Here is a 27,845-nt window from a genome sequence, read left to right on the forward strand (position 1 = left end):
CAGAATCTAAATCATTAATGTAGATTAGGAATAGCAGAGGACCTAATACTGATCCCTGTGGTACACTACTGGTTACCACACTCCATTCTGAGGTTTTTCCTCTAATCAGTACTTTCTGTTTTCTACATGTTAACCACTCCCTAATCCATGTACATGTGTTTCCTTGAATCCCAACTGCGTTCAGTTTGAGAATTAATCTTTTATGCGGGACTTTGTCAAAAGCTTTCTGGAAATCTAAATAAACCATGTCATATGCTTTGCAATTATCCATTATGATGTTGCATCCTCAAAAAAATCAAGCAAGTTAGTTAGATCTCCCTTTCCTAAAACCATGTTGACTGTCTCCCAGTACCCTGTTACCATATAGGTAATTTTCCATTTTGGATCTTATTATAGTTTCCATAAGTTTGCATATAATAGAAGTCAGGCTGGTCTGCAGTTACCTGGTTCAGTTTTGTTTCCCTTTTTGTGGATCGGTATTACGTTTGCAATTTTCCAGTCTGTCGGTACCACCCCTGTGTCAAGAGACTGCTGCATGATCTTGGTTAGCGGTTTGTAAAAACTTCTTTCATTTCTTTGAGTACTACTGGGAGGATCTCATCCGGCCCAGGGGATTTGTTTATTTTAAGAGGTCCCTTTAACACTTCTGCCTCAGTTATGCTAAAGTGAAAAACTGGATAGGAACTGGATGACATGTGGGGCATGTTGTCAGTATCTTCCTTTGTAAAAACAGTAATCATTTAACATATTTGCTATTTTTTTTTCTTCATCTATGATTTTGCCATTTGTATCTCTTAAACATTTAATCTCCTCTTTGAATGTTCTCTTGCTGTTGTAATATTGGAAAAACATTTTGGAATGGTTTTAGCTCCCTTAGCAATGTTCATTTCTATTTCTCTCTTGGCCTTTCTAACTTCCTTTTTGACTTGCTTTTGCAGTTCTGTGTACTCTTTCTGTGTACTTTCTTTTTGGTCCTTTTTTAATGCTCTGTAAAGTGCCTTTTTTTGCTGAATATTTTTTTTAATTGATCTATTAAACCATTTTGGCAATTTAGTTTTACATTTAGATTTGTCTACTTTAGGGATATAATTGTTTTGCGCCTCTAGTACTACGTTTTTGAAGAACAACCATCCTTCTTCTTCTGTGGGTGTTTTCTCTATTTTACTCCAATCTACTTCTGTTAGTCTCTGTTTCATACCTTCATAGTTTGCTTTTCTAAAATTGTAAACCTTAGCTTTAGTCTTTACTTTTGGGGTTTTAAAAAACACTTTAAAATGAGACCATGTTGTGGTCTGAGTTTGCCAGTGGTTCTCTGACCTCTGTTTTAGTTATTCTATCTTCGTTATTTGAAAAGACTAAATCAAGGCATGCCTCCCCTCTAGTGGGTGCCTTCACAAATTGTGTTAGGAAGCAGTCATTTGTCATTTCCACCATTTCAATTTCATCCTTCGCGCTACCCACCGGGTTTTCCCATTTTATTTGGGGGAAGTTGAAATCCCCCATTAGTATGGCTTCTCCTTTGCTACACACATTTCTAATGTCATTGTATAACAGATTATTGTGCTCACCGTCTGAATCTGGCGGTCTATAGCATGCTCCTATTATTATGCCTTTTGAATTTTTGTCTGTTATTCTGACCCATATTGATTCGGTTTTATTTTCTTTGTCCAGGTTTAACACCTGGGCTTCAAGACTGTTTCTTATGTATAGCGCTACCCCTCCTCCTCTTCTGTCCTGCCTGTCTTTCCTATACAGTGTATACCCACAAATATTATATTCGTCCCCATCACTCTCAGATAACCAAGTTTCTGTAACACCTATCACATCATAGTTACCTGTTAGTGCAGTAGCTTCAAGTTCTAGAATTTTGTTTCTGATACTTCTAGCATTTAGATAAATACATTTAATGGTTGTCTTACCTGAGTTGTTGTTCTTGTTTTGATCCGGTCTCCCTTCTGTTTTTTTGTTGATTTCTCCCCCCTTCCTTTCTAGTTTAAATGCTTCCGAACCTGCTCGAGGATCTTTTCTCCAAGTAGACTAGTTCCCTTGTTATTTAAATGCAGTCCATCCCGTCTATACAGATAGTCCTCGTTGTAGAAAGTGGTCCAATGATCAAGATAGGTGAAGCCTTCCCGTGTGCACCAGGTCTTCAACCATTGGTTTTGATTTATTATTTCCAGCTGTCCATATGGTCCTTTGCAAGGTGCGGGTAGTATACCAGAAAATACCACAGTTTTGGTTTTCTCTTTTAATTTCCTTCCTAGCTCTCTGAATTTGTTTTGCAGGGATTTTGGTCTGTCTCTTCCAATGTTGTTTGTACCGATGTGGACGACTACTACCGGGTCGTCTCCTGTTCGTTCTAGGAGCCTGTCCACGTTTTCAGTGATGTGCTTGACCGAGGCTCCCGGAAGGCAGCACACTGTTGTAGTAAGGGGGTCCAAACTGCGAACTGAACTTGCTGTGTTTCTCAATATGGAGTCCCCAACAATCATGACCTCCCTTATATACACTGAGTGTACAAAACATTAGGAACACCTTCGTAATGTTAAGTTGCACCCCCTTTTGCCCTCAGAACAGCCTCAATTCATTGGGGCATGGACTCTACAAGGTGTTGAAAGCGTTCTACAGGGATGCTGGCCCATGTAGACTCCAATGCGTCCCACAGTTGTGTCAAGTTGGCTGGTAGTGGATCTCTACTCCAAGTAGCTCATTCCATCTCATCCCACAGATGCTCAATTTGATTGAGATCTGGTGGCTGGGCAGGCCACTGCAGTAAGCTGAATTCACTGTCATGTTCGTGGAACCATTCCTGGACAATCCTAGCCTTGTGGCATGGGGCATTATCCTGCTGAAAAAATCCATTAGCAGATGGATACACTGCTGCCATGAAGGGACGCACCTGATTGGCAATGATTTTCAGATATCCTGTGGCATTCAAACGTTACTCCACTTTTATCAAGGGGCCCAATGTGTGCCATTGAAACACACCCCACACCATCACACCACCACCACCAGCCTGCAATGTTGACACGCGGCATGATGGATGCATGTACTCATGTGGTTTTCTCCATACCCTAGTCCTCCCATCAGCGTGAAACAGCAGGAACCGGGATTCATCAGACCAGGCAATGTTTTTCCAATCCTCCAGTGTCCAGTGTTTTCGTTCCTTAGCCCACTGCAACCACAGTTTCTTGTGCTTTGCTGAAAGAAGTGGAACTCTGTTAGGTCGTCGACCCCATTCTTGTCAAGGTACGACAAGTTGTGCATTCTTTTATGGGTGTTTCGGCACCAATGTTGTACTGGATTGTCAGTTGACTAACTGTAGCCCGTCTGTTGCTCTGCACAATTCATGTCAGCCTCCTTTGGCCACTTTCATCAATGAGCCATTTTTGACCACTGGCCTGTCGTTGGCTGGATGTCCTTTGGGTGGTGGACCATCCTTGATACACACGGGAAACTGTTGAGTGTGAAAAACCCAGCAGCGTTGCAGTTCTTGACACACTCAAACCGGCGTGCCTGGCACCTACTGCCATACACCATTCAAAGGCACTTAAATCTTTTGTCTTTCCCATTTACCCTCTAAATGGCACTGTGAGGCGAGAGTGTATTAAATGGAATGTCCAGACAGTAATTTATGTGTACAGAAATAAAATAATTTATTTTTATTATCTATACACAACAAAATGATTAAATAACAAAAGAAAACAAAATGGTGTGAGGGAAGGAGTGCAGGGGTGAAATCCAAAACAGACCGTGAGAACTCGTCTTTAATCGTCTTCGTGGCGAACCATACATAAACAAAAAAAGACAAAAGAAATGTTAGTGTTTTTTAAAAAATCCCGCTGCACCAAACTAGTCTCTCCCTCCACCTGTTACTCCTCCTGTTTTATTTTCGGACCAACCCCGAACACAGTAGTACGTTCCCTTTAGTATGTAATGTCTCGCCTACATACTCGTACTTCCGCCCCTCACCAAGGTGCCGCCCCTCAAAAAGATGACTTTTGCCATGGTCACGAGATCTTGGTAAGGGAAGTCCCGAGTTGGTTTGATGCCATCTACTGTCGGGAGGCTTTGAATCACAGACCACAATCCCTTTGACTCATCACATATCCCATCCCTCAGAGTGGAGCCGAAGGAACACTCGGAAACCTCTAACCCTTCCCTTTTCTTGCCGTTTAAGCGATTGGTTTACTTTTGTGTCAGACCCCTCCCCTTGTCGTCTCAGAGTTCCCTCATATTTTTCCACCCGACGCTCTCTTTTTGTTTTTCTTGGGCGGATTTAAGGGTTAAACAGATCGGATTGCAACGGAAAAATCTCGCCAATTGTTTTCTCCTGTTGCTTTAATTGTCCCCTGGTAGAAACTAAGACCATTTCCCGACCTAAAATACGATAAAAAAACGGCCAGTCTCTTCCCAGGAGAACAGGGTATGGTAAACATTGCGCTACAGCCACTTTAACGTAAGCTGAATAATCACCTACAATAAGTCTAACTTGGTGGGATAAACCCGAGTTTCTCCATGAATACAGGAGATACCCACTTTACCCTGTGGCTCCCAGGCTACCCCATCCAAGAGAGCTTGCCGAATCAATGTTTGTGCACACCCAGAGTCCGCAAATGCGTAAGTACTCTTTCCCCCGACCTGTACTCTTAACTGATAAGGGCCCTCCCGACATTCCCCAGTGTTCCTACCTGTTACTGCTGACCAGGATCTTGTCGCCAGGTCCACCTTCATTACTGGACAATTCCTGGCAATGTGTCCAGGCTCATTACATCGGTAGCACACTTGGTTAGGAGTCATCAACGGAGTTAATCTGTCCTGCGAGTCCGCGACCGGCAGGTTAGGGGGATTCTCTCTCGCCCAGGATGGGGCTAACCTCGACCTCCATGGTCTGAAGGTCTGGTTACCCCCTCTGGGCTTCATTGGTTGGTTGGTCCGAGTTAGTTTAGGGGCAGGAGTGGGGTCTGAGCCGGCGCCTTCGTTCGCGTCTTCGTAGGCCTCCGCCAGGAGGATGGCATCCTCGAGAGTGGTAGGTCGATTCCTCTTAATCCACTCTCGATTCCCTGGCGGTAGTATAGACGCAAACTGTTCTATAACTATTTTCTGCACCAGTTCTTGGGGTGTATGTTCTTCTGGCCGCAGCCACCGGGTGCACTGATCTAAAAGATATTGTCCCGCAACCCGGGGCCCCATCCCCTTGGACAGCTGGTATTCCCGAAAACGGCGCCGGTATGTTTCCTCCGTGATCCCGAGGCGTGAGAGAATGGCTTCTTTTACTTTAACATAGTCCCCTGCATCCATGGCCGTCAGGGCTCAATACGCTGCCTGAGCTTCCCCTGTCAGGCAGGGTGCCAATTTCATGGCCCAGTGTTCCCTAGGCCACTCTGCAGCCTCTGCCACTCTCTCAAAAGTAATCAAGAAAGCCTCGGGATCATCTTCTGAAGCTTTGACTGAGCTGCAAACATCCGGGCAACCGCTCTCTGATGTTGATATTGATAGTTTTTCCACCAGCTGTCCAAAGAACTGGGCGAGCTGTTCCCGGCGCCGTGTCTCTCTCTCCTCTCGCTTCTCCTCCTGCTCTCTAAACATTGCTAAAATTGTAGCTGGATCCATTTTCACTTCTGACACCACGTGTGAGGCGAGAGTGTCTTAAATGGAATGTCCAGACAGTAATTTATGTGTACAGAAATAAAATAATTTATTTTTATTATCTATACACAACAAAATAATTAAATAACAAAAGAAAACAAAATGGTGTGAGGGAAGGAGTGCAGGGGTGAAATCCAAAACAGACCGTGAGAACTCGTCTTTAATCATCACAGGCACACATACACAGTCCATGTCTCAATTGTGTCAAGGCTTAAAAATCCTTCTTTGACCTGTCTCCCCATTCATCTACATTGATTGAAGTGGATTTAACAGGTTACATCAATAAGGGATCATAGCTTTCACCTGGATTCACCTCGTCAGTCTATTTCATGGAAAGAGCAGGCATTCCTATATATATTGTAATTCCTGAATGTGTCTAAGACTCTGTATTGTATATTGGTAATGTGCTTTGTAGGGCCATGAGAGGTAATTTTTACTAAACAACCATAGTTGTTGCTACCCAGAAGCATCAAAACCAATACCGATAAATTAGAAACTAATAAGGATCAAATAACAATGAAGAGATTTACCTTAACCTCTCTATTGCTTTGATCAAGCAATCCCTGACAGAAGTGGAAGCCCGTATGGTGGAGCAGTGCATTGCTGAGGAACACAACCTTGTTGAAGAACTGAATCGTTACCGAGAGGAAGTGATTCAGCTTACCCGCCTGGTCCAAATCAAGGCTGATGAGCGAGAGCAGAAATCAAGGGACTTTGTTAAAGCTGAGGTATTGTCAATGTAAAATACACACATGGCATATAAAATTGCATTAAATATAGAGTAGTTATTAACAATTATGTATTTAAAAGTACCGCTATGCCTTGTGTTTTTAAAATACATGCTTAATGGGACAGTACTTTTTTTGGAAAATAGAGGTATGATCATTTGCAGTCATTTACAAATTAATGTTTGAATAATAATTTCTTCGTAGCTGGCCATTATTGGCACAGTAATTCTGTGTATATACACTGAATAAACCTAAATCTAATGCAACCTAATTCAGCTGAACTATACTCCAATACTGAGTATGTAGTTTGCATACAAGTTAGTGGCACTGCAGGAAGTAGTAATCAGTTTAATATTGCACCATGTGTATTACCCAGGTGAGCTTATATGGGCTGTTTTTAAAACGTCTTATGTTCTTAATTTCTATTTCAATTGAGTTTTTATTCTAAATGGATAAATAAGAGCAATCTCTTTATTTCATACTTCTCCAAAGAAGTATTTTTGACTTTTTTCCTTTTACAGTGATTACTATTTTAGACACATTATTTGTGAAACAATACTAAAGGACACTGTGAACACTTGCTTCCTGCTTTGGCAAATATAAACACAGATATGCAGCTTGTGGGGTCCTCTTGAGCATTAAACAGCAACCTTAACGGTGGCATAAAAACATGTACAGTTTTTAGAAGTACTCATTTCTGATTGTTAGGTACAATTGTAAAACTAAAGTATTTGTAAAGTAACTTAAATGCATGTATTATTAAATGCACACAGTACCCTTTGTCTTTTTGTAATATTTTAAACAGCAAAGAGTCAATCGCACCAAGCAAGAAGTTAAAGCTAAAAGTCTGGTAATACAGGAGCACAAGAAGAAATATCAGGAAATTCAAGCGAGGTACATTTATTTTATTATTACATATTATTATTTACATATTATTTTTTTTTTATTGATTGGTTTTATTCATGAACACCTGAAAACAACCTCCTTTGTGTTGAAATAACTGTACAGTACTCCATGAATGAAATGAGTTTTGTGACAAAGTAGCTGAGCGGATGCAGGTGCAGGGGTGCTGCAGTGTAGTGATGAAACAGAGAGAGAGGTTTAATCCGGTTTTGGAAAAGTGCTGTTTATTTTTCTTTTGTATCCAGGTCTGGTCCTCGGCGACAGCTCCGGAAACGTGTTAGCCGTCAAGTGTGGTGTTACAAACAAGACGATTACACACAGACAAACAAAAAAACAATCCCGATACTGCTTTCTTGGTTTAATGGGGTCTCTCAGTCCTTCTCAGTTTATATTTACAAACCAAATGCGAAGGAACAGATTACGATTCTCCGTCCCCTTTTATGCTGTCACACATTACCCCTTGATAAACGAGTGCAACCGCCTCTCCAATCTGCGGCTGCCATGTCGTTTCCTTTCCGGGTCAATGCGTTATTGCAATGGAGTCTCGCCCCTTTTCTGGCTGGCCGTCTTCCCTTGAACCCTGGGAAAGAACTGTCAGACCAGCCCGTCCAAGGAACTCTGTTCTCGTTGCTTAGCGCCCTCACAGGTCAGGAGGGAGATTTATAACCAAGAATCATTGTATTTCTGTTACAGTGTTAATTAAGTGTTATGACCTCTCAGCGCCACCTAATCACGTTACTTTTTGTTGAGGTCTCTCTTAGTGTTCTAACATCCGTAGTGAATTAGTTATAAATAAATAAAAATGTTTTGACTTTTTGTACAGAAGCAATCTTTTCCAGTAAGTTACAGGCTAGCAATCCCGAATCCCAATTGGCTGAGCCAGCGCTTAACATTCAGTCAAGTTTATAATATAATGGAATTAATTCCACATCATTCCTTTTAAATTATTCCTTTTATATTTACTTTTTTGTCCAGTATTAAGCAGGACTTGTATGTGCTGATAATGGCTGACACATACTGTAGTAATCACTGTTTATGTAAAGGTACTTTTTGCCTTTTTAAAGACCTTCATTTGATTTTTATTTTATTGTATTTGGCTAGATATAGTTTGTTAATTTTATTGGGGTTTTTTTTGTTGTTTTTTTGCCAGACTACATATATTTGCAAATATATATGACATCATAAAGAGTGAGAGGAATAAATGTGTCAACCTCATCCAGACAGCCTCACAGAAAGCAGCAGAAATGAGGGAGAAATCCAAAATCCTGGAGAACGAGATCGACATTCTGATGACCGTTGCCTTTAAAAAAGAAAGGTATTGAATGACATTTTTGAACTGCATAAACTAGATCAACTTTATTATTTTTAAATTGCTGTATGGTATGGAAAGCATAAGACATCATTACCTTTTGGTAAGGTGTAACTGTCCATGCACAAGTTGTCTCTGGCAGCTGTAATTTTATATTAAGTGTAGGAGATGAGTGTTCCTCACTTATTTAGCCTGAAAATACGAGCATTTCTTCAAGTTCCAATGTATATTGTGGGTTGAGAAGACCACCGATATGACCCAGAGCATTTACCGTTATTTTTACAGGTTGTATTCCATGCTAAGGTCACTCAGTAAGTATTTTGTCCATTTCACATCTCACAAGAATATGTTATCTTTGTGTGATTTTTGGGTAGTTAATTTGCTTCATTTTGTTTTCCTAATACAGATAAAGTAATGATTGAACATAGGCTAATTATGATGTATAGGGTTTACTATTATTATGTTATTGCCAGACACAACTATTTGTATTTGTATTTTGCAAAACAAGTGGAAACTAAACCTACTTGACATGTGGTGTACTGCACTTTTGAACTGCCTTTTGATTAATTGATTATGCAAATTCTGTCAGTTGAGTGACATAGACAACACTAGGTAAAGTAGTCTAAAAAACCTGTGGAAATAAAAAGGGCATTGACAGATAATACAGCCTTCTTTATTTAAGAAAATACCCATCATTATTATTATTGTCATCTAGATGTATCTAATTGGCACTGATGTGAAGAGAAATGTAGCAATTAGTGCTTTTTTATTCATTTCAATGTATTTTGGTTTATTGTGGACATTCAAATCATAATACTAAATAACACAAAACAGTGAATTGCTTGTTTTGGTTAAAGCAATGATAACGTACTGCAGGTTTTCAAGTCATTTTATCAAGATTTATTTCAACTTATAATGACTTTGTGAACAGTACCACATGTTACAATTCCGGTGGCAGTCATCCATCTCATAAATTAGTTTTTTATTGTCTATTGTGAAGTAAAACATGAAATCATGGAACAAAATAGTGGGAAAGAAAAAAGGAGTGCCTACATGAGAAGGACATAGAGTTCAAATGCCATTGTTCTGTCCAATGAGAGGGATATTCAAGAAAACAATATCCTAAAAACAAAGGTCACTTTTAGTATCACTGAATTATTTAGTGTTTTAGATGCAGTGTTCAACGTGATTTGCAATGGCAGCTATTTACACTTTTTCTCAGTAAAAAAGAAAAATACATGTATACACATATTACATACATAATCACCCAAGAAAGCCCTCCCTCCCTAAATCTTTGTTTTCTTCTGTAGAATCAACCTGCCATAGCAGCCTGCCAAAGTGTTTTGTGAAACAGGCCCCAGGTTCTTAGCACGTGCACTTGCTAACTAATCATTTTCTGTACTACAACAACTACTGTGTACTGTACAATTTGTGTCCCAAATCTTCCACATTTTAATCCAGTAGAAGCTACCTTTTCAATGGGTTTCATTTTGTTCCACTTGCAGGCTACTCCAGAAATCCAAGATGAAGCATCTCATTAGCCAAACAGTGAGAGATAGCATAAGAAACGACATCTCCAAAGTGAGTGACACACTGTACGATATGAGGGACAAGAGGGAGGAGCAAAAAATGCACATCGGCAAACTTTCCACCATGATCAGCCAGGCCGAGGAAAATATGGTGCAGCTGCGAAAGATGTATGAAACTGCAGTACAAAATCGCAATGACAGGTAAGCCAGTTTCAACTGTCTTTTTGTGATATCACATTTGTTACTTTAAATAAAAAAGTTAAAAGTAAACCTTGAAAAATGCATGCAATGTCTTGGGATCCCCAGTACAATGTACTGGCACCTGAAATAGGAAAATTCATGATTGCTTTGTGGCAAATACTCAAATGTTTTAGAGTGCATAACCTTCTAATGATGCCAATTATTTTAATTGTTTGGTTAAAACAGTATGTATCTTCAAGTAGGAGTAGATTTTGCTTCACAAAATGCCTACCATAATACATTTTTTATCATTGATGTTCTTTAAACCTTTCCTTCAGTCTGAGGCTCCATTTGTCACTCTCTGCCTCGTATTTTTTCAGGGGAGTACAATTAATTGAGAGAGAGGAGGAGGTCTGTATTTTCTTTGAAAAGGTGAACATTCAAGACACCCTGATACAAAATGGAAATCTTGAGGTCCAAGCCATTGAGGAGGAGATTCGCTTTCTGAAATTACTGATTGCTGAAGAGGAGAGGCAGAACGAGCAGATACGTAAAAGCCTGCCACACCGACGAGCCCTTGAAGCAGACTTGGTTGTGCTGCAGATACAGGTGGGAAATATGATTTTATTAGAAAACGATTGAGTGCGAACAGCCAGTCAGCTTTCAGATCTAGCAGTCTTCTATTTTGCATAGATGCCCGCTGGACTGTTTAAGTGCTTGTGAATTCAATTTTAAATCAATCTGCTCATAAATACTGGCTTTTGAACTAATCTGATAACATAAAAAGCTACTTAAACATTGATACTATGAATGTCAATTTTAATTTATTCGGAAACATATCAATACTGGAGTGGGTAAATTTGCCATCCTCACCGACTACAAACAATCAAGAGGGCTTCTGTATAAAGTGTGGTTTGATATACAGCTGCACTTTGCCCGTTGAGACAGAGAAGGTCTGCGAGCGTTGCCCGCTACCGCTTTCAAAGTAAGTACAGCTGAAAATGGCTAGAGATATTCGACAAATCCCCAGTACTAAAACTAATAAAGAAAGACATATCAACGTACAGGAACATCAGCTTCAAAACTTGGAACTGCAAAAAAATGAACTCTGAACAAGACAACAAACTAAATGGTCAGTATCTGTTTTTAAAAACTGAATTTGAAACGGATCGCGCGACACAGTTAAATGAGCGACTTAAGCACTTTTATGCTTCTTTAAGAAATGCCAAAGGAAACCAATACAATGTGCCAAGTTACATCTCAATCAGAGCTGGCATTAATAGGCATATTATAATCCCCTTGCACAGCAGAAATGTTAACATTAAACGCAATGTTGAGTTTACCACGGCAAACAATGTTATTGTAGGGGTGATTAAAAAAACAAATGTGCAGGAATGGAAAAGACAAATCCTAAAAAGATGAATTCATCTCTGAACCTGACCTACAGAAACTTAAAACATCTGGCATTTTACCTACCGATGAACCAAGAGGGCTTCTGTATAAAGCGTGGTTTGATATGCAGCTACACTTTTCCTGTTGAGGCAAAGAAGGCCTGCGAGCGTTGCCTGCTACTGCTTTCAAAGTAAATACAGCCGAAAATGGCTTGAGATATTCGACTCTAACCTACAACGAACACACAAAAAAACACTCTGATGCAACTGAGAGAAATAAAGCTGTGCTTTGAGGTAGCATGTTTGAAAAGCTTGGTGACCCAATGTGTCCAGTACAATCCCTCATTACATACATGTCTAAAATGCCTCAAAACCCACCATGTTTCTATCTTCAGCCAAAACTGTTCTCTCCTGAAAATGCTGCCACACAACCTATTTGGTACACCTGCAAACCACTAGGGAAAAACAAGATTGGCAATTTAATGGCTACCTTGAGCAAAAAAGCAATGCTTAGCAAAAGATACACCAGACACTGTATAAGAGCAACTACTGTTCGGTTACTTTCTGACGCTGGTCTAGAGACAAGGGAAATCATGTCTGTGACAGGACACTGTAATGAAGGCTCAGTTTACAGCTACTGGACAGCAAATCAACAGGAAAGATTCAAAATCAACAGGAAAGTCCACAATTATGTCATCAGCTGGATCCATACAACACCCTGCCTCAAAACGAGTGACACTCCCTGCCAGCTTGAATGACACCCCGCCTCCAACAAGAAGTTTCGAGTCTGACTAAGTATTACACGGACTATTCAACAATTGTACAGTTACTTTATCTGGAAATGTCCAGATAAATTATAGTAAGAAAGAGTAAGACCCCAATAAGTAAATATGTTAGCCAAATAATAAAAATAAAAACCGTTTTCTCTACATGTATGTCGTTTTTCTATTATAATTATTTTAGGTTACCCGGCAAAACATCAGAAGTTCAAGGTAAATATAGGTTTTAAAGTTTGTTTTAAAGAGAAAATAAAGAAATAAATAGTTTTCTAATAGTGATAGAGACCTCTCGATGCGTTCTCTGCTTTGTGGTAGATGACCTTGACTTTCGTTAGCACCCTCACCTACAGCTCGGGATGCACAGCTCCAGTCGCGGTCATCTACCACACGCATTGACGGGTACTATCACTTAATTAATAAAAACCCTAGCTGCTGTCAAGTGTTCTGATTGACTTTATTGAGTTTGTTACAAATTACAGGTTACAAACATACATTCATGACAATTATTTTGTTTAAGATAACATTACAGTGCTGTTGTAGTATAGAGAGGTTATCATCTTTTTCAAATCATAGACATTATAAGCCCTTTATAGCAGACAACTTTTTTCCTATCCTTTTTGATATTTGCACATTGTAGTAATGAGTGTATAACATCTGAGAGCACAGCCACTGTAACAGGAATTACATATTCTATTCTGGCTTCAGAAATACATTATGGGGGCGGTCCTACAGCAAAAAAAATGTAGAATAGAAATTTCTGAAACATGTTGTTTTTGAGATTAGGGTATGCTATAATTCAATAAACTTAAAGAGAATATTGCAGTTTTTTAATCCAAACCTGACCTTTGTAAACATTACATGGACAAACCTGGGTTTTACCTTATTACTGCGGATCTGGATTTTACATACAGAAGGTTCAGAAACCTTAAGACGTACTTTCCTGCTAGCACATCCAACTCTCTAACATCTATGGCCCAAATAAAAATATTGAATGTCTGTACTATCCTCCCTAAACAATAATGTGTTTTTTGTCACCTTATTTTTGGCAGGTTTTGGATACGTCAGTCCATGCAATCATTTCTGCAACATGAACATATACATTAAAGTTACATTTGGTTCAAGTTAAGTCCTGCAATTCTAGTTCTTGTGTGTGTCATATGGAACCCTGATTCCCATATTTTTTAAAGGTGGTTTGCTGCCCAGTTGTTAGAGAGCCATTATTTTTTTGGCGAGCTATCTGATCAGCGATCTGAGCAGTGGTCATTGTTTTATTTAAACCCAGAATGGAAGGAATGAATGATGTATAAAACATTGTGTTGGCAAACGATGGACGATTGAAATAAAATTTATGTAACTTTCTCCAGATGGACTTAAAAATAAACCTAGGCTTCTCTGCTGTAGCTCTCTTGTACCAATATAAAACAATTTAAAACAGTTTTTTATGTAGCATTTTATTTAGAGAAAGATGAATAAATCTGCAAATTAATATTAATACTAACAATTTTTAAATTTATTTTGTAAACTTATGAAACAAATTAACAAAGCAATTCATTCTTAATTATTCTTTCTTTTCTGACATGAAGACAATTAACATGTTGCTTGTCATTTTACTTTTTTCAAAAGTACTGACATTTCCAAGTAATTGACATTTACTTATTGGCTTTTTGTCAAAGTCATGTTTTCCACACAGAGTGTTTTCCTACAAGTTTTCAAACAGAGGTATGTCAGTGCTCCAATGAATTCTGTTCAGCCTTGCTGGAGGAACATATGAGTCTTTGTAATTTAGAGAAGAGCTTATGGGATCTACCATGTATGAAGGCATTAATAGTGTGGACAGAAGATACCAATGTATTCAACTGCAATTCCTAATAACAGATGTGACATTTCAATAGTACATTTTTGTTGTGGGTTACTGCAGTTTCTGACTATTAGACATGATCAGGGGTCCTAGGAATCTGTTTGCTGCAGAATAACACAGAAAAACATGGATTTTCTATGAGAACATGGAAAAATATGGATTTTCTATAACACAGAAAAATATAAATTTTCTATGATTTTGGAGATTTTTTAGTTTTACACTTGGGGAGGAGCAAAAAAACATGCACAGCTTTTTTTGTTTGTTTAATAGTAACCAAATAAATCCACATATAATATACAGTATAAACATTAACACAGGCAACTTTACTTAAACAATTTACGTAAACATACCTGTCTAATAAAACTGCTTCCGGTATTCAAGTTCAGTTTACTTCAGTATTCAGAGCTGTTCAAAGATGCCGAAAACAATAGGAACAACCCTAAAGATTGGGTCAACGGGTTTGGCAAGGGCGAATTTCACGTTGATGGTAATGTGCCTTTTTGTATGTCATGCAGGAAGGCTGTAGATTACACTCATAGGCAGACCATTATACAACACATGCAAAGTGCTAAACAAATTAAGTGCAAGGAAACATAAACAAGAGGAGGCAGAAACAGCAAGGTCATCAAAAACACTGAAACAGACCACTGTGTTTGGATCCTTTCAGCGTCTTACAGCTGCCAAAGAACAGCGTGAAACTGTTGTTTCAGATTCTGTTAAAATGTGTGTAAAAGCCGACATTCCATTGCACAAAGTGGAGGTGGTGCCATTCCAAAGTCAGACCAATTGCAGCTGGAATGCTGCAGCTCTATTTTAACAACAGCCATCCCGATGACGAAGACTAAGTTAAACTAAGATGAAGAATTTTTTTTTTTTTTAACAGGAAGGAATAATATTTGAAGTAAAAAAAAAAAAAAAAAAAAAAAAGTTTGTTTGTTTTATTAATTAATGGCACTGGTAAGCTTGTAACTTGCTTAGAATTTGAAAGTGTAACCATTTTTTATTTTATTTAGTTTTTTACCAGATGCGTTTATGCAAAGCGACTTCCACGTGTTACAATGTAATACAAGGTTACAGTTCAAGAATAATTCAAGTTATAAACTAAAATACAACAGACACAAAAGAAGTGTAGAAAAGAACAAGAACAATAATAAATACTTCCTGCATTAATTGTTACCCAATAGTACTGTTTGTGTCTCTTATAATCTGGCAGGAAAACTCATTTTAGCCCTTTTATTTTACTCACGGAATAACAGATTTCTTTTTTTTTTTTTAATTGGAGAATTTCTTTATTTTTATTGCAGAAAACTAGGATCCCTGTACATGATTAACTCACCCAAATTTAATTTACTTTTTTAAATGGGGAAAACATCCAAAACTGAATCCCATGAAACACTGAAATATTACTGGGTCTATTTCAATTGATTTAAAATACAGCCCTGACATTCTTTTAAAGCCTGAAGTACACTCATATGCTCTGATGAGTTAAGGCCAGCTTTATTTAGATCTGCAGCTGTTCAGATCAATTAAGTAGTGCAATTTTTGATTGGAAAGTAATATATTTAGAACTATATAAGTGAAAGAGCACACATTAATGTATTTTTTAAATTACATAATTATTCCTACTTTAATATTTCCTAGTGTTTTTTGGTTGTTTGCAGCCAAACATCAGCTTGCATCTGCCTTACATCAGTATGACTGAGTGACTTGCAAGTGGTCTGAATAAGAAAATATATGCAACTCTGACTTTTAATGTTGAGATTAATACAGTATTGTTTACTGAAGCTGTTTTTTTTTTTAATGTATTACTCTGGTTTTACACATTAATAGTCACAATATTGTCAAATTTAACTTAAATCAATGGGATTACTAGTATTTTTATATTGTGTTCTCACAAAATCCATGAGTATTTTTCAGATATTTAAACATTGTATCATTTGGAAACAGATCCACCAAAACTGTTGTAGCTGTAAGGAATTATTCACATGCTTAGTTCAAAGAAAAGATAAATCTATATGTACAATAATCATTCTGTTTTAATAAAAAGAGAAAATCTCTTACAGGATGTGATTTGATATGCAGGTGTTTCCATATTTAACTGTCGAAAAATTGCGGAAATCTGCAGTTCTGTATAATCTAATTTTTTTAGATAATCACCTTTTAATCTTTAAAAAAAAAATTTACACAAATAAATAAACACGTTTTAGTGAGTTTGATAGGCATAATGACATGGTATGTGTCCTGTACCTTACAGAAAGCTTACTAAGAAAGGGACAAGATGCAGACATAACCATTACCCTCCGCACCTCTTTAAAAAATTGAGGCTTTATCAGCTGGTTCAAATAAACTTTAACATAGTATTTTCTGTTAGTTCTCACAGTGCCGGGACAGAACATTAGATCTGGAAAAAAAAGTGTCGGATCCTTGCAAAGAGAATCGAATGCGGTTGCTTGAGGGAAAAGATCCATCACACACGGAGCTCATCACAAAGGCAGAAGAGGTAATGCAGATATACTGTGGGCTAAACAGGAAGCTGGGGGCATTTACATAAAATACCTTTGTAGTTTAGTCTTCAGTGGAAAAGCTGAAGTTCCCATGTGTACTTTTTTGTTCCAAGATTATTACAAAAAATATTTTGAAATATAACATGTCCTCTCTCTGGGTGCAACACACATCAAAGTAAGTGTATTAATCCAGTTCTTCTTAAAATCTGTGCTATTAAAATGAAAACAAAGATTTTTAAATTCAGTGCTTACACTAGCAGTACTTGAATGACTGTTGCATGAACATTAAAGCTGTAGTCAGTGTTATGGATGGTAAAAATAGGATCTCTGTTATCATCACATAACCACAATCACAGACCTGCCAACTCTCCCTTATTTGCAGGACTCAGGTTTATTTATTTATTTATTTATTTATTTTTTACACTTCACCCTAACCCGGGACAGATTTTCTCCCTTAATTAGCTCAAAAGACTACTGTTAAACCCCTTTATGTCAGCAAACCTTTATTTTATGTAAAAGTCATGTATGGTCTATGGTTGCTGCAATCCCTGGAGATACTTGCAGGGTTTAAGAACCAAGGGAGCCCAGTGGCAGGCATGTATTCAGTGCAAGCTAACATACTTGGCCATCTACGATGGCTTTGCATGCAACAAGACCTCCCTGTATAAAAATAAAACATATTGATGCAAATGTCAAGCTTTCTGGCATATTCTCTTATAATCAGAAACAACTTACTTCAATTCAGGCCACTAAGATTTCAGTTTACACTTATTTTGAAAACTCAGTGTTGAAAGGTATGCAGTCAGCCATGCTTCTCGTGTTAAATATAGCCATTGCTAGATCTTCAACACTAATTGTGAATAACTTCTACTTGCGAATAACATCTTGACATCATGAGAAATATTATGCCAAGGGGTAACTTGTAGTTGGCCCCATGTCAAAACAAGAGGTCCATAAAGAAAAAATATCTACATCTAATATTTTAATTGAGCCTGTGCTAAACAGGCCAAGAACTGGGAGTCCCATTAAGGTCAGCAAGTGCTTATCCTGCCTAATTTGTAAGTCGTTCCCAGTTGCTTTTACAAAAAAAAAAAGTAGTAAAATGCAATGCATGCTCCCTGTATTACACACACCTGTACAGCTTCTTCACAAGAAAGATTTGTGAAAACTCATGTGGACAAGCTAAACTTTTTTAACAATACACTTAAAATGCTTTTAATTGCTGTATAGTTTGATTCTAAGTATTCTACTAGATTCTATTTGACTTTGTTACATTATTTTTTTAGATGTCTACAGCTGTAGCTGTATAAATGCATATTATGAAAATGCATTAAACAGAGCGAATGACTATTTATCATGTTAAGCCATCATTGATTAAAAAAAGTCTTTCCCTAGTGAAATTAATTGAAGTGTGTATTCTAAACACCAATGACCCTAGATAATATTTGTTAATGAATTGTGAAGTACAAGAATATTTCTATACACATTATATAACAAATCTGATTTTATCAGATTGCAAAATGTGATTTACCAAGACTACCTATTATTCCCTTTTCTGCATATCCCCCCCCCCCCCCTTAATCTGATACTGACAGCTTGAGGTGCGGCTGGGAGAAAAAGAGGAGCTCCTGCTTGAAAAGGACCTGATTTATGAGCAAGTGACAAGGCTTTCTCAACGAGTCCGGACCAAAGCGGAAAATGGCAAACAAGACACACTGGCACTGGCAAAGATTGTAAGGAACACATACAATAATTCAATAAACAAGTATGTCACAATCATTACAATACAGTAATATATTATTATTATTATTATTTATTATCTGCTTATTTAGCAGATGCCTTTGTCCAAGGCAACTGTGACTAAGGTGTGTGAACTATGTATCAACTGCTCACTTACAACAATGTCTCACCAGAAAGACAAAGCACAAGGAGGATAAGTGACTTGCTCAAGGTCACACAATGAGTCAGTGGCTGAGCCTAGATTTGAACCAGGGACCTCCTCGTTACAAGCCTGTTTCTCTAACCAGCCTCCTAATATGATTTGTATCAATGGATTTTATTTTTTCCAAAGTGTGACTCTCTTTCAACATCGAAGCGTACAAATACAGAAAAATAAAACTTTATATTGTTCCAGATGAATGAGCTTCAGAACAAGATTAAAGAGACTACAAGGAAGATGATGGCTCTGGTGTCGGAGCTGTCTATGCAGCAGGCCAGTGCAATGAAGATGCAGCAGCAGGTGCAAGAGAAGGAGCAATTCCTTGAGTCCTGTCACATGAGGCTGGAGCAGGGCCTGCCACCCAGTCCTGAAATGGAGTTGGAGTGGCTCAGGACAGTGAGGGACCAACAGACACGCAATAAAGAGAATGAAGAAAGAGCTAGGGTAAGAAACATTCCTTTTCTCCAAAATCGTTGCAGAGATTCAATATTCATTCACTGGCAAATCTACACCTGTCATGCTTTTACTATTTATTATGCTTGTATGTGCTTTACTGCAATTTGCTGTATTTACATCAGTCCAAGAAAGCTAATGTTTAATCATTTTAATGCATCTTGTTTAAAGTGTTTAAAGGCCATCCAGTGGTTCTCAAACTTTTTTGTTCGCCGACCACCTGAATTTTTTTGTGATCTTGGCAGACCACACAGATAGCTGACTGCAAAAATAAGCACATAAAAAAAAAAAAAAATCACTATAATAACTGTAAACTTCCCTTTCTTTGTTTTAATGTGATGAGTGGGCCTGTTTCTGTGAGCAAAGTTATTTTAAAATTTGAGTTTTAAAAAATGGTTCAAGTTTACTTTTCATTAATACGAATTTGCCGAGAGGAGGGGGTAAAAACCAGAGTGCTTGATTTATGTGAATTAATAATCTGTGAAGTTCCAATACATCCATGAGTAGCATCACAGTCGGAGCTACGACTCTCCAGCTAGTAGTATAGTCTTTAAAACGGAATGTTTGGATGCTGCACGCTGATTGGCTGTTGAGGATTTTTTACCCTGCAGTTAAATAGTACAATGAACGGCGGAACTTATTTTTGTCGAAGCCACAGTTCAATTAATATAGATCAATAAACAACATATTCAACTCACAATACATACACATTGTTGAGAAACTTTCTAAAAATGAGTAACATTCCTTTTGTCACATGTGATCTTTTCAGAGGATTGACAGCTAGAATTGCAAGAAAAAGCACAGAGGCTTCAGTCATTTTAATTAATTACAATAAATGGAAACGTTGAAAACCTACATTTTAATGTACACAACAATTAAAATCTTGTTAATTTAAAAAAACAAAACAAAAAACAATGTTTTTAATGTATCCATTTTATAAGCAGGATAGCACTTCAGGGCTTTTGTTGTGTTGCATTGAACCTAACTACAGCTGTATGTTAATGCAACACAACGCACGCCCTGTTGTGTTATTCCCTTACTTTACAAGCGTCTGTGCTGAGTGCACATGAGCATAATACATGAAAATATTCTCCATATATGCATTTTCTTCCTGCTTCTTAGCAGTTTTTAAGGTCTCAAATTTTGGATTTGCAATGGGATCTATAAAACGATGCTGTCGCTCAGTCAATAATTATGTAACCTTTCCATGGACCACTTGAAGGGAGCCAGCAGACGCACAGATTGAGAACCACTGGTTTAGAGCAATATTTAACATAGAAATGGAGTGCTTGAATGGTCTTGTTTTTAATGTTAAAATATTAAATGCTTCATATACTAATACAAAATGGATTAGCCTTATAGTATGATAGTTCTTTTTCAGCAGCTTTGAAAAATTATGAATGTAACCTTAGATGCATAAAGCATATCTTATTTTTTTTCTTGCAGATCATGGAAGAGGATCAGCAGTACCGATTAGCAAATGGTGTCTACACCACATCTGAGCCCAGGCCCAATGCCTACATCCCACAAGAGGAGGATGCATTGCCTCTAGCCCGTCCATATGGAGCTTTGGCTCCATTCAAACCTACTGAACCTGGAGCGAACATGAGACACATAAGAAAGCCTGTTATCAAACCTATTGAAATTTAATCCTGCTGTTTTTAAATATACCCTAAAGAAAAATGTTTCTGTTAATTTACAATATATGAAAAAGTAAATCATAATGTGCTATTGTAAATTATTAAACTCATACTGAATGGCTATATGAATGGCTCTAAGTAAGTATCAATACCCAAATGTTTCTGTTAGTGTCAACAGACTGTTTCAAGTTTTATTACTAGGTTCTCGTTGTTGCTGTGTGAAGGGTTTGTCACACCACAGATTATTGGCTCAAATATGTAGTTTTGCAACAAAAGAAAATATATTTTATAGGTCACAGTAGGGGAGAGAGGTTCGCAGGAACTATTAATTGGGTCAAAGTGAACCCTTTCTGCTCATTTTGCTATATTCACAGACCTTGTTAGCACTGGACAACATAATGTTACCTTAGGTAAGGTTGCCCAAGTCTGCTAAATCGAGGTCTGGAAAACTAGCCATTTATTCTTTTGAATATTTTACTTAGTAAGAATGAATAAGAACTATGAATCACATACTAGATTTTTAAGTCTTACTGTGTTTGGAAGTCTGGTTTTGCACAAAGTCTAAGCACCCTTTCCCAAGCTTTTTCTTTTTTTTTTTTCCCCACTGTCAGTTAAATTCAGTACACATCCATGTTTATTAACAATATTCACTTTTATTTTTTGCATTCCAATGTCCCAAACAAAAAAATCCCAAAATGTCACACAAATTCCCTTTTATGCCAGTTCCTCATGTTAATTGTGTTATGCTAATAGTAGTTATTCAAATAAATGCAGACTTCAAGAAATACATTGTTATATACATTATACTGACTATACATTATTCATTATCGCATTATTACATACATTATTCGAATACACATATATATTATCACAATGTTTAATTGTACTTAATGTAAAATAACCTGCATACAAAATATTTACTTACATTATAGAACCATGAAACTTTAATAAAGCAGAACTGAAACTAAAAGAAAAATCAGAGAAGTTAAATTAACCACAGTTTCATAACACATCACTGTAAACAGATCAGATCATATCACTTTTCTTAGAAATATTACATATCTGCTTTTCTCTGCAATAAAAAACATCCAGTTTTATTTGACTTCATATAGTAGAATCTGTATGAAGCCACCCTGCATATGAAGAGCTGTATCATTAGTAGCCATACCTACCTGCTGCTTTAAAATAATAACCTGTGACCCAGTGGCTTGTTCCTCAGAAGCTTGTGTTTAAACAAGATGGTTAGCAGCCAGGTCTCTCTCTCAGTAGCACCGCCAAGCAGACATTCAAACAAATCTTGTTTATTTCTCCTCAAAGCCCATTAGAATAAAAGTTTGTTTGAGAGCTATTTCTTCAACAAAATGTGCATCCACGTTCTCTTGCTCTTCAAATGGGTTCAGTGCTGCAGTGAGTGTAAACCAGATGCAGTATGTAAGAAAACCTCCCAGAAAACATGCAAACAAATGGGCACAAAACAGGACAGTGGTGCACCATTTACTGTAAAAAGATTCTTAAAAAAACAAACAGGAGGTCTTTAACAAAAGATTGATTAAAACAACCTACAGTATATTTGGGAGAATTACAGTACATATGATTTTTTGTTAAGTTGATTATTTATCATGGAAATCATTAAACAATCAGCTTAAGTTAAATACCTTGATTTTCCACATCTGAAAGTGTTTTGGCCAAGTAGCTGAGTGGCAAGAACTCTGGCTGTAAAAATGACCTCTCTCTTTCAGTTGAGTAGGAGCTCTGAAAATGAATTAAGGTTAGACATTTTGTTACAGTAGGTTAACTTGGTAATGCCAATGAGTGCATTATTAAAATTCCTATTTCCTTCTCATGTAAGCAGTTTTTTGTATCCACTACTTTTTAAACAGTTCCCTTGGAAGGTAAGTGCATATGACACACCTGTGTTTCCATATCTGCCAAAAATCTAAAACCTATATCTCTATTTGTTTCACAAACTTTAAACAGTGCTGTTATAAAACCCTGGTGAAGTTTGTTGGCTGCCCTTGCTCTGCACCTCGCTTCCTCACAGCCATCTTGTAAGTTTTGCTTCTGGTAATTATACCTCCAATACAAACTGAATGGTACTGCACTGCACGTGTGCTGTTCGGAGTGGGGGTAGAGCAGCTAAAAAGAAAAGGCTGACCGGGTGCCACATCTCATTTTTATTTACAAAATCCTGAAAAACATACATTTGGTATCTCATGCTCTCCTTGCTGGTGCTTTTATCAAATTACTTTGTCACAAGCCTATACTGTACCTCCTATGAGGACACACGGTTAATGAATGCACATTGAGATGGCCTTAATTATTTTAAAGTGAGCTATTACAAATAGAAATAAGGCATAGGCTAAACACTATACAAGGATTAGGAATGGTATTCATTATTGTCCCTTATTAGCCAACAGCTGTAAAACTTGCTACAGTAAAAGGTAACACCAGTCTATGTTCACAATTTCTACAGTTCTTAAAACTAATTGGTTAATTGATCTATAATTATCTATATTTAGTTACTTTTGCAAATACCTGTTTTTTCTCCAGTTTGGCCAATAGATTCTTTACATAGTTCCTGGCTATGCAGGCAGAACTCATAGGGTGATCCCAGAGCTGATAGATCTTCTGTCCCAAAGACTGAAACAATATGTATAAGTATATCATTGCTCCTTGTTGAATAAGCAAACATAACAGAAATATTGTCTCAAATGTTTCTCAAAAGTAAAGCTCTGGTGAAAAGAAATCGACTTACCTCCGGAAGTCTGTTAATAATACTGAACTTCAGCTGTTCATTTGCCTCACTGTTGTCAAGATCTATAAAGAATACAAATGCAATACCTTTGTCAGAAAAATAAAACAGTCTACACTTGCCAATTAGGAAGGAATACTCCTAAATTCCTTTTGGCTCAACTTCTTGAACTTCACAACACTTATCTGAAGAGAACATTAACAAAACAAACACTGTCTTTTTCATTTCAGCAACTGAAACATTACATACGTATGCTTTTGGGATTTGGGAAACATTCCTGGCTATGCAGTATGACCTTTTCAGATTCCACTGACAAACATGAGTCACTACACATTTTCTACATAGTTAATAAGATCATAGATCTTTGACACCCATAGATCGTGGGTGTCAAAGTATGCTTCTGATATCAATGAGAAATAAATACCAATAACTGAGTGTGGAATTACTGGGTAAGTGGCATGAAAAGGAAAGGGAGCCTTTGGAGAATGCAACTACAGGGATATTTTACAGATTGAGCCTTGGTGTGTCACATAAATATGAGTACATGTTACCTATTCCAATTAATTTACATTGTTTCACTTTGTTCTCTGTTACAGTACCATCCGTCTTTTTTTTTTCCCCCCTCTCTCAGTATTAGCCGTCATCCCGTTCATCAAATCGTTGCTGCTCCCTGTCTGGCCTGATCTGAGATATAGATATATATATAGATATACACACACACACACACACATATATAAAACTTGCTTGACAAAGCTGCGGGGCAATTAATTCAATTTAAATAAAACAAGCTGAATGGGCAGTGGAATAAACAAGGTGCACCTTTCATAACTTTACATTCAAAACGCAGACAAAAATTACCAATGCAGTAATCAGTAGCCTAGCCTACTACTGTATAAGCAGTGTCTTTGATATTGAAATCTATGTGAATGCAAGGAGGTGCAAACTGTTGCTTGATCGATCTAAGATTGATATACTGCTGTATGTGTCTATTAAAGTAAAGCATTCCTGCATTAAACAGGTAGTTGTTTAGTATCTGCCGGCTCAGTCTATGTTACATACCAACGGTATGGACTATGATACCGAGCTGTACTCTGGGGAATTATTTTTTCAGCAACAAGCAAGTGTGCTTGGGAAAGTGATTGGAAAAGTTTGGTCCGAAAGAACGATCATGATTGCAGCTTCCCTGTTTATTTTTTAAACATGTCCTAAAACTAGTGATACTGCTATCACAATCGTTCTATTGAATATAATAATTATATAGATGTGGACAGAACCTTGTATGATCCCTGGGTGTTTTCCATTGCTGTAATACCTCGGAAAGCGACCTGCATTTCACTTCAGTGATTGGGTGAGTGAGTGCTGTGCGCAGAGTTAAGGCTTGCTATTTAAAAGCATTACTTTGTGCCTCGCAAAACTGGTTTTGTGCTTGCTGCATAGTTTCGAACATGGCAGGATTCTGAAAATTGGGCTATGCATACATTACATCTGTGCACATTGCAAACTGGATTGTGGAATGCAAAAAGAAGTTCTGAATATAGCACATTTTGTGCATAATGGCCATTTATGACGGGCATAACCCACTGCATATCTGGGCCTAGATCTCTTGGAATGACGATGGAATGGAGAGTTGAAACGCCCTACCTTTCAGCAGTCTTGTCACAAAGGTTTCAGTCAGGTGAAGAACACCATGGTCGATGTACAGCAGAAACGTGTGAATCGGAAGACAGCGGACCCCCAGCACAGTGTGAAGAGAGTGAAACCCTACCATGGAAGGATGTCAAACAGAATTCTTACTTTTCAGCTCGGTTTTAAAAGCCAGCAAAAAAGGCAGATGCTAAAAGAGGGAAATCTAAGAGTCTTAGAAATTAATGATACAGAAACGATAGTTGTGCAGCGTGTTCAGTGAGTCTTGTATTGGGGTTTGACAGGACCAATAATGCCCTTCTACTAAAGCAGTCAATACGTAACTCAATATAAACCGCAATGTAGTTATCCTTTATCCTAGATAAGAGTAAATAGTATCTCTGACAGTTTGTTAAGACTAACCCTAACCTTTTATAATAAAGCATTTAAAACAACACTAAGTTTCTTCAAGTTAAATGTCTTCTATTTCACATATTTTGGACTTGGCCAATAAGTGCACAACAATTACTCTTGGCAAACTCATTTAATGAGTGGGATTCCTTTGTGATTTATGTTTGCTGCAAGTACTGGGTATTGCAGTTATCTAAGCTACAGTTGAAACACAAAAAAAAATATTCTAGAAACAGGTTTGACAGTAAACACACAAAGCACAGACTCCTTGCAATGTATTTGTATATGTCCCTTTGCAAACATAGGAACCACCTTAGACAGGCTTCTCCATGTTACTACGGTTTTATTTCCATCGATTTTCTAAGCAAGGTTTTCCTTTTTAACTTAAACCACAGTGGGTTTATGGCTCCAACATATTGGCCGTTTCTACAGAATGTTTTCAGCTGTCACATTTGATTTGATCCTTAAACACACCATCTATAGAGACATGAAAATAACATCTATTTAAAAAGATTAAAAAAAAAATATATATATATATATATATATATATATATATATATATATATATATATATACATATACACACACACACACACACACTGAGCATCAAAATAAACTTATCACTTATATTTGAGCCTCAAAAGAAGCTTATACAGTGGCTTGCGAAAGTATTGACCCCCCTTGGCATTTTTCCTATTTTGTTGCCTTACAACCTGGAATTAAAATGGATTTTTATTTGGATTCCATGTAATGGACATACACAAAATAGTCCAAATTGGTGAAGTGAAATGAAAAAAATAACTTGTTTTAAAAAATTCTACAAAATAAAGAACGGAAAAGTGGTGCGTGCATATGTATTTACCCCCTTTGCTATTAAGCCTCTTAATAAGATCTGGTGAAACCAATTACCTTCAGAAGTCACATAATTAGTTAAATAAAGTCCACCTGTGTGCAATCTAAGTGTCACATGATCTGTCACATGATCTCAGTACATATACACCTGTTCTGAAAGGCCCCAGAGTCTGCAACACCACTAAGCAAGGGGCACCACCAAGCAAGCGGCACCATGAAGACCAAGGAGCTCTCCAAACAGGTCAGGGAAAAAGTTGTGGAGAAGTACAGATCAGGGTTGGGTTATAAAAAAATATCTGAAACTTTGAACATCCCACGGAGCACCAATAAAGCCATTATTAAAAAATGGAAAGAATATGGCACCACAACAAACCTGGCAAGAGAGGGCCGCCCACCAAAACTCACGGACCAGGCAAGGACGGCATTAATCAGAGAGGCAACAAAGAGACCAAAGATAACCCTGAAGGAGCTGCAAAGCTCCACAGCGGAGATTGGAGTATCTGTCCATAGGACCACTTTAAGCTGTACACTCCACAGAGCTGGGCTTTACGGAAGAGTGGCCAGAAAAAAGCCATTGTTTAAAGAAAAAAATAAGCAAACACGTTTGGTGTTTGCCAAAAGGCATGTGGAAGACTCCCCAAACATATGGAAGAAGGTACTCTGGTCAGATGAGACTAAAATTGAGCTTTTTGGCCATCAAGGAAAACGCTATGTCTGGCGCAAACCCAACACCTCTCATCACCCCGAGAACACCATCCCCACAGTGAAGCATGGTGGTGGCAGCATCATGCTGTGGGGATGTTTTTCATCGGCAGGGACTGGGAAACTGGTCAGAATTGAAGGAATGATGGATGGCACTAAATACAGGGAAATTCTTGAGGGAAACCTGTTTCAGTCTTCCAGAGATTTGAGACTGGGATGGAGGTTCACCTTCCAGCAGGACAATGACCCTAAGCATACTGCTAAAGCAACACTCGAGTGGTTTAGGGAGAAACATTTAAATGTCTTGGAATGGCCTAGTCAAAGCCCAGACCTCAATCCAATTAAGAATCTGTGGTATGACTTAAAGATTGCTGTACACCAGCGGAACCCATCCAACTTGAAGGAGCTGGAGCAGTTTTGCCTTGAAGAATGGGCAAAAATCCCAGTGGCTAGATGTGCCAAGCTTACAGATACATCCCCCAAGAGACTTGCAGCTGTAATTGCTGCAAAAGGTGGCTCTAAAAAGTATTGACTTTGGGGGGGTGAATACTTATGCATGCTCAAGTTTTCTGTTTTTTTTGTCTTGTTTGTTTCACAATAAAAAATATTTTGCATCTTCAAAGTGGTAGGCATGTTGTGTAAA

General features: G+C 37.7%; 2 protein-coding genes across 4 annotated transcripts in view; one reads left to right on the top strand and one right to left on the bottom strand.

Moving 5' to 3' along the window:
* Positions 1-20,975, top strand: part of ccdc146 (coiled-coil domain containing 146) — a 57,416-nt gene extending 36,441 nt beyond the window's left edge. The window contains exons 12-20 of the mRNA XM_041257479.1: positions 6,207-6,377; positions 7,183-7,271; positions 8,431-8,595; positions 10,095-10,319; positions 10,679-10,907; positions 16,698-16,826; positions 18,426-18,563; positions 18,965-19,213; positions 20,669-20,975. Coding sequence (XP_041113413.1) covers positions 6,207-6,377; positions 7,183-7,271; positions 8,431-8,595; positions 10,095-10,319; positions 10,679-10,907; positions 16,698-16,826; positions 18,426-18,563; positions 18,965-19,213; positions 20,669-20,872 — 1,599 coding nt within the window. The 3' untranslated portion in view covers positions 20,873-20,975. The remainder of the gene's footprint in view (positions 1-6,206; positions 6,378-7,182; positions 7,272-8,430; positions 8,596-10,094; positions 10,320-10,678; positions 10,908-16,697; positions 16,827-18,425; positions 18,564-18,964; positions 19,214-20,668) is intronic.
* Positions 20,976-21,348: 373 nt separating this feature from the next.
* The window catches only part of LOC121319736 (gamma-secretase activating protein), a 30,677-nt gene continuing 24,180 nt past the window's right edge, over positions 21,349-27,845 (bottom strand). For 2 of the 3 annotated variants that reach the window (XM_041257481.1, XM_041257480.1), the window contains 5 exons: positions 25,256-25,375; positions 23,618-23,679; positions 23,398-23,502; positions 22,518-22,614; positions 21,349-22,264 (listed from right to left, as the gene is read on the bottom strand). In XM_041257481.1, coding sequence (XP_041113415.1) covers positions 22,164-22,264; positions 22,518-22,614; positions 23,398-23,502; positions 23,618-23,679; positions 25,256-25,375 — 485 coding nt within the window. In that variant the 3' untranslated portion in view covers positions 21,349-22,163. Of the gene's footprint in view, positions 22,265-22,517; positions 22,615-23,397; positions 23,503-23,617; positions 24,299-25,255; positions 25,376-27,845 lie in introns of those variants that run through there. The other variant, XR_005950746.1, reaches the window with a different exon arrangement.

Source organism: Polyodon spathula, chromosome 8 (assembly GCF_017654505.1).
Source record: "Polyodon spathula isolate WHYD16114869_AA chromosome 8, ASM1765450v1, whole genome shotgun sequence".
Classification (NCBI taxonomy): Eukaryota; Metazoa; Chordata; class Actinopteri; order Acipenseriformes; family Polyodontidae; genus Polyodon; species Polyodon spathula.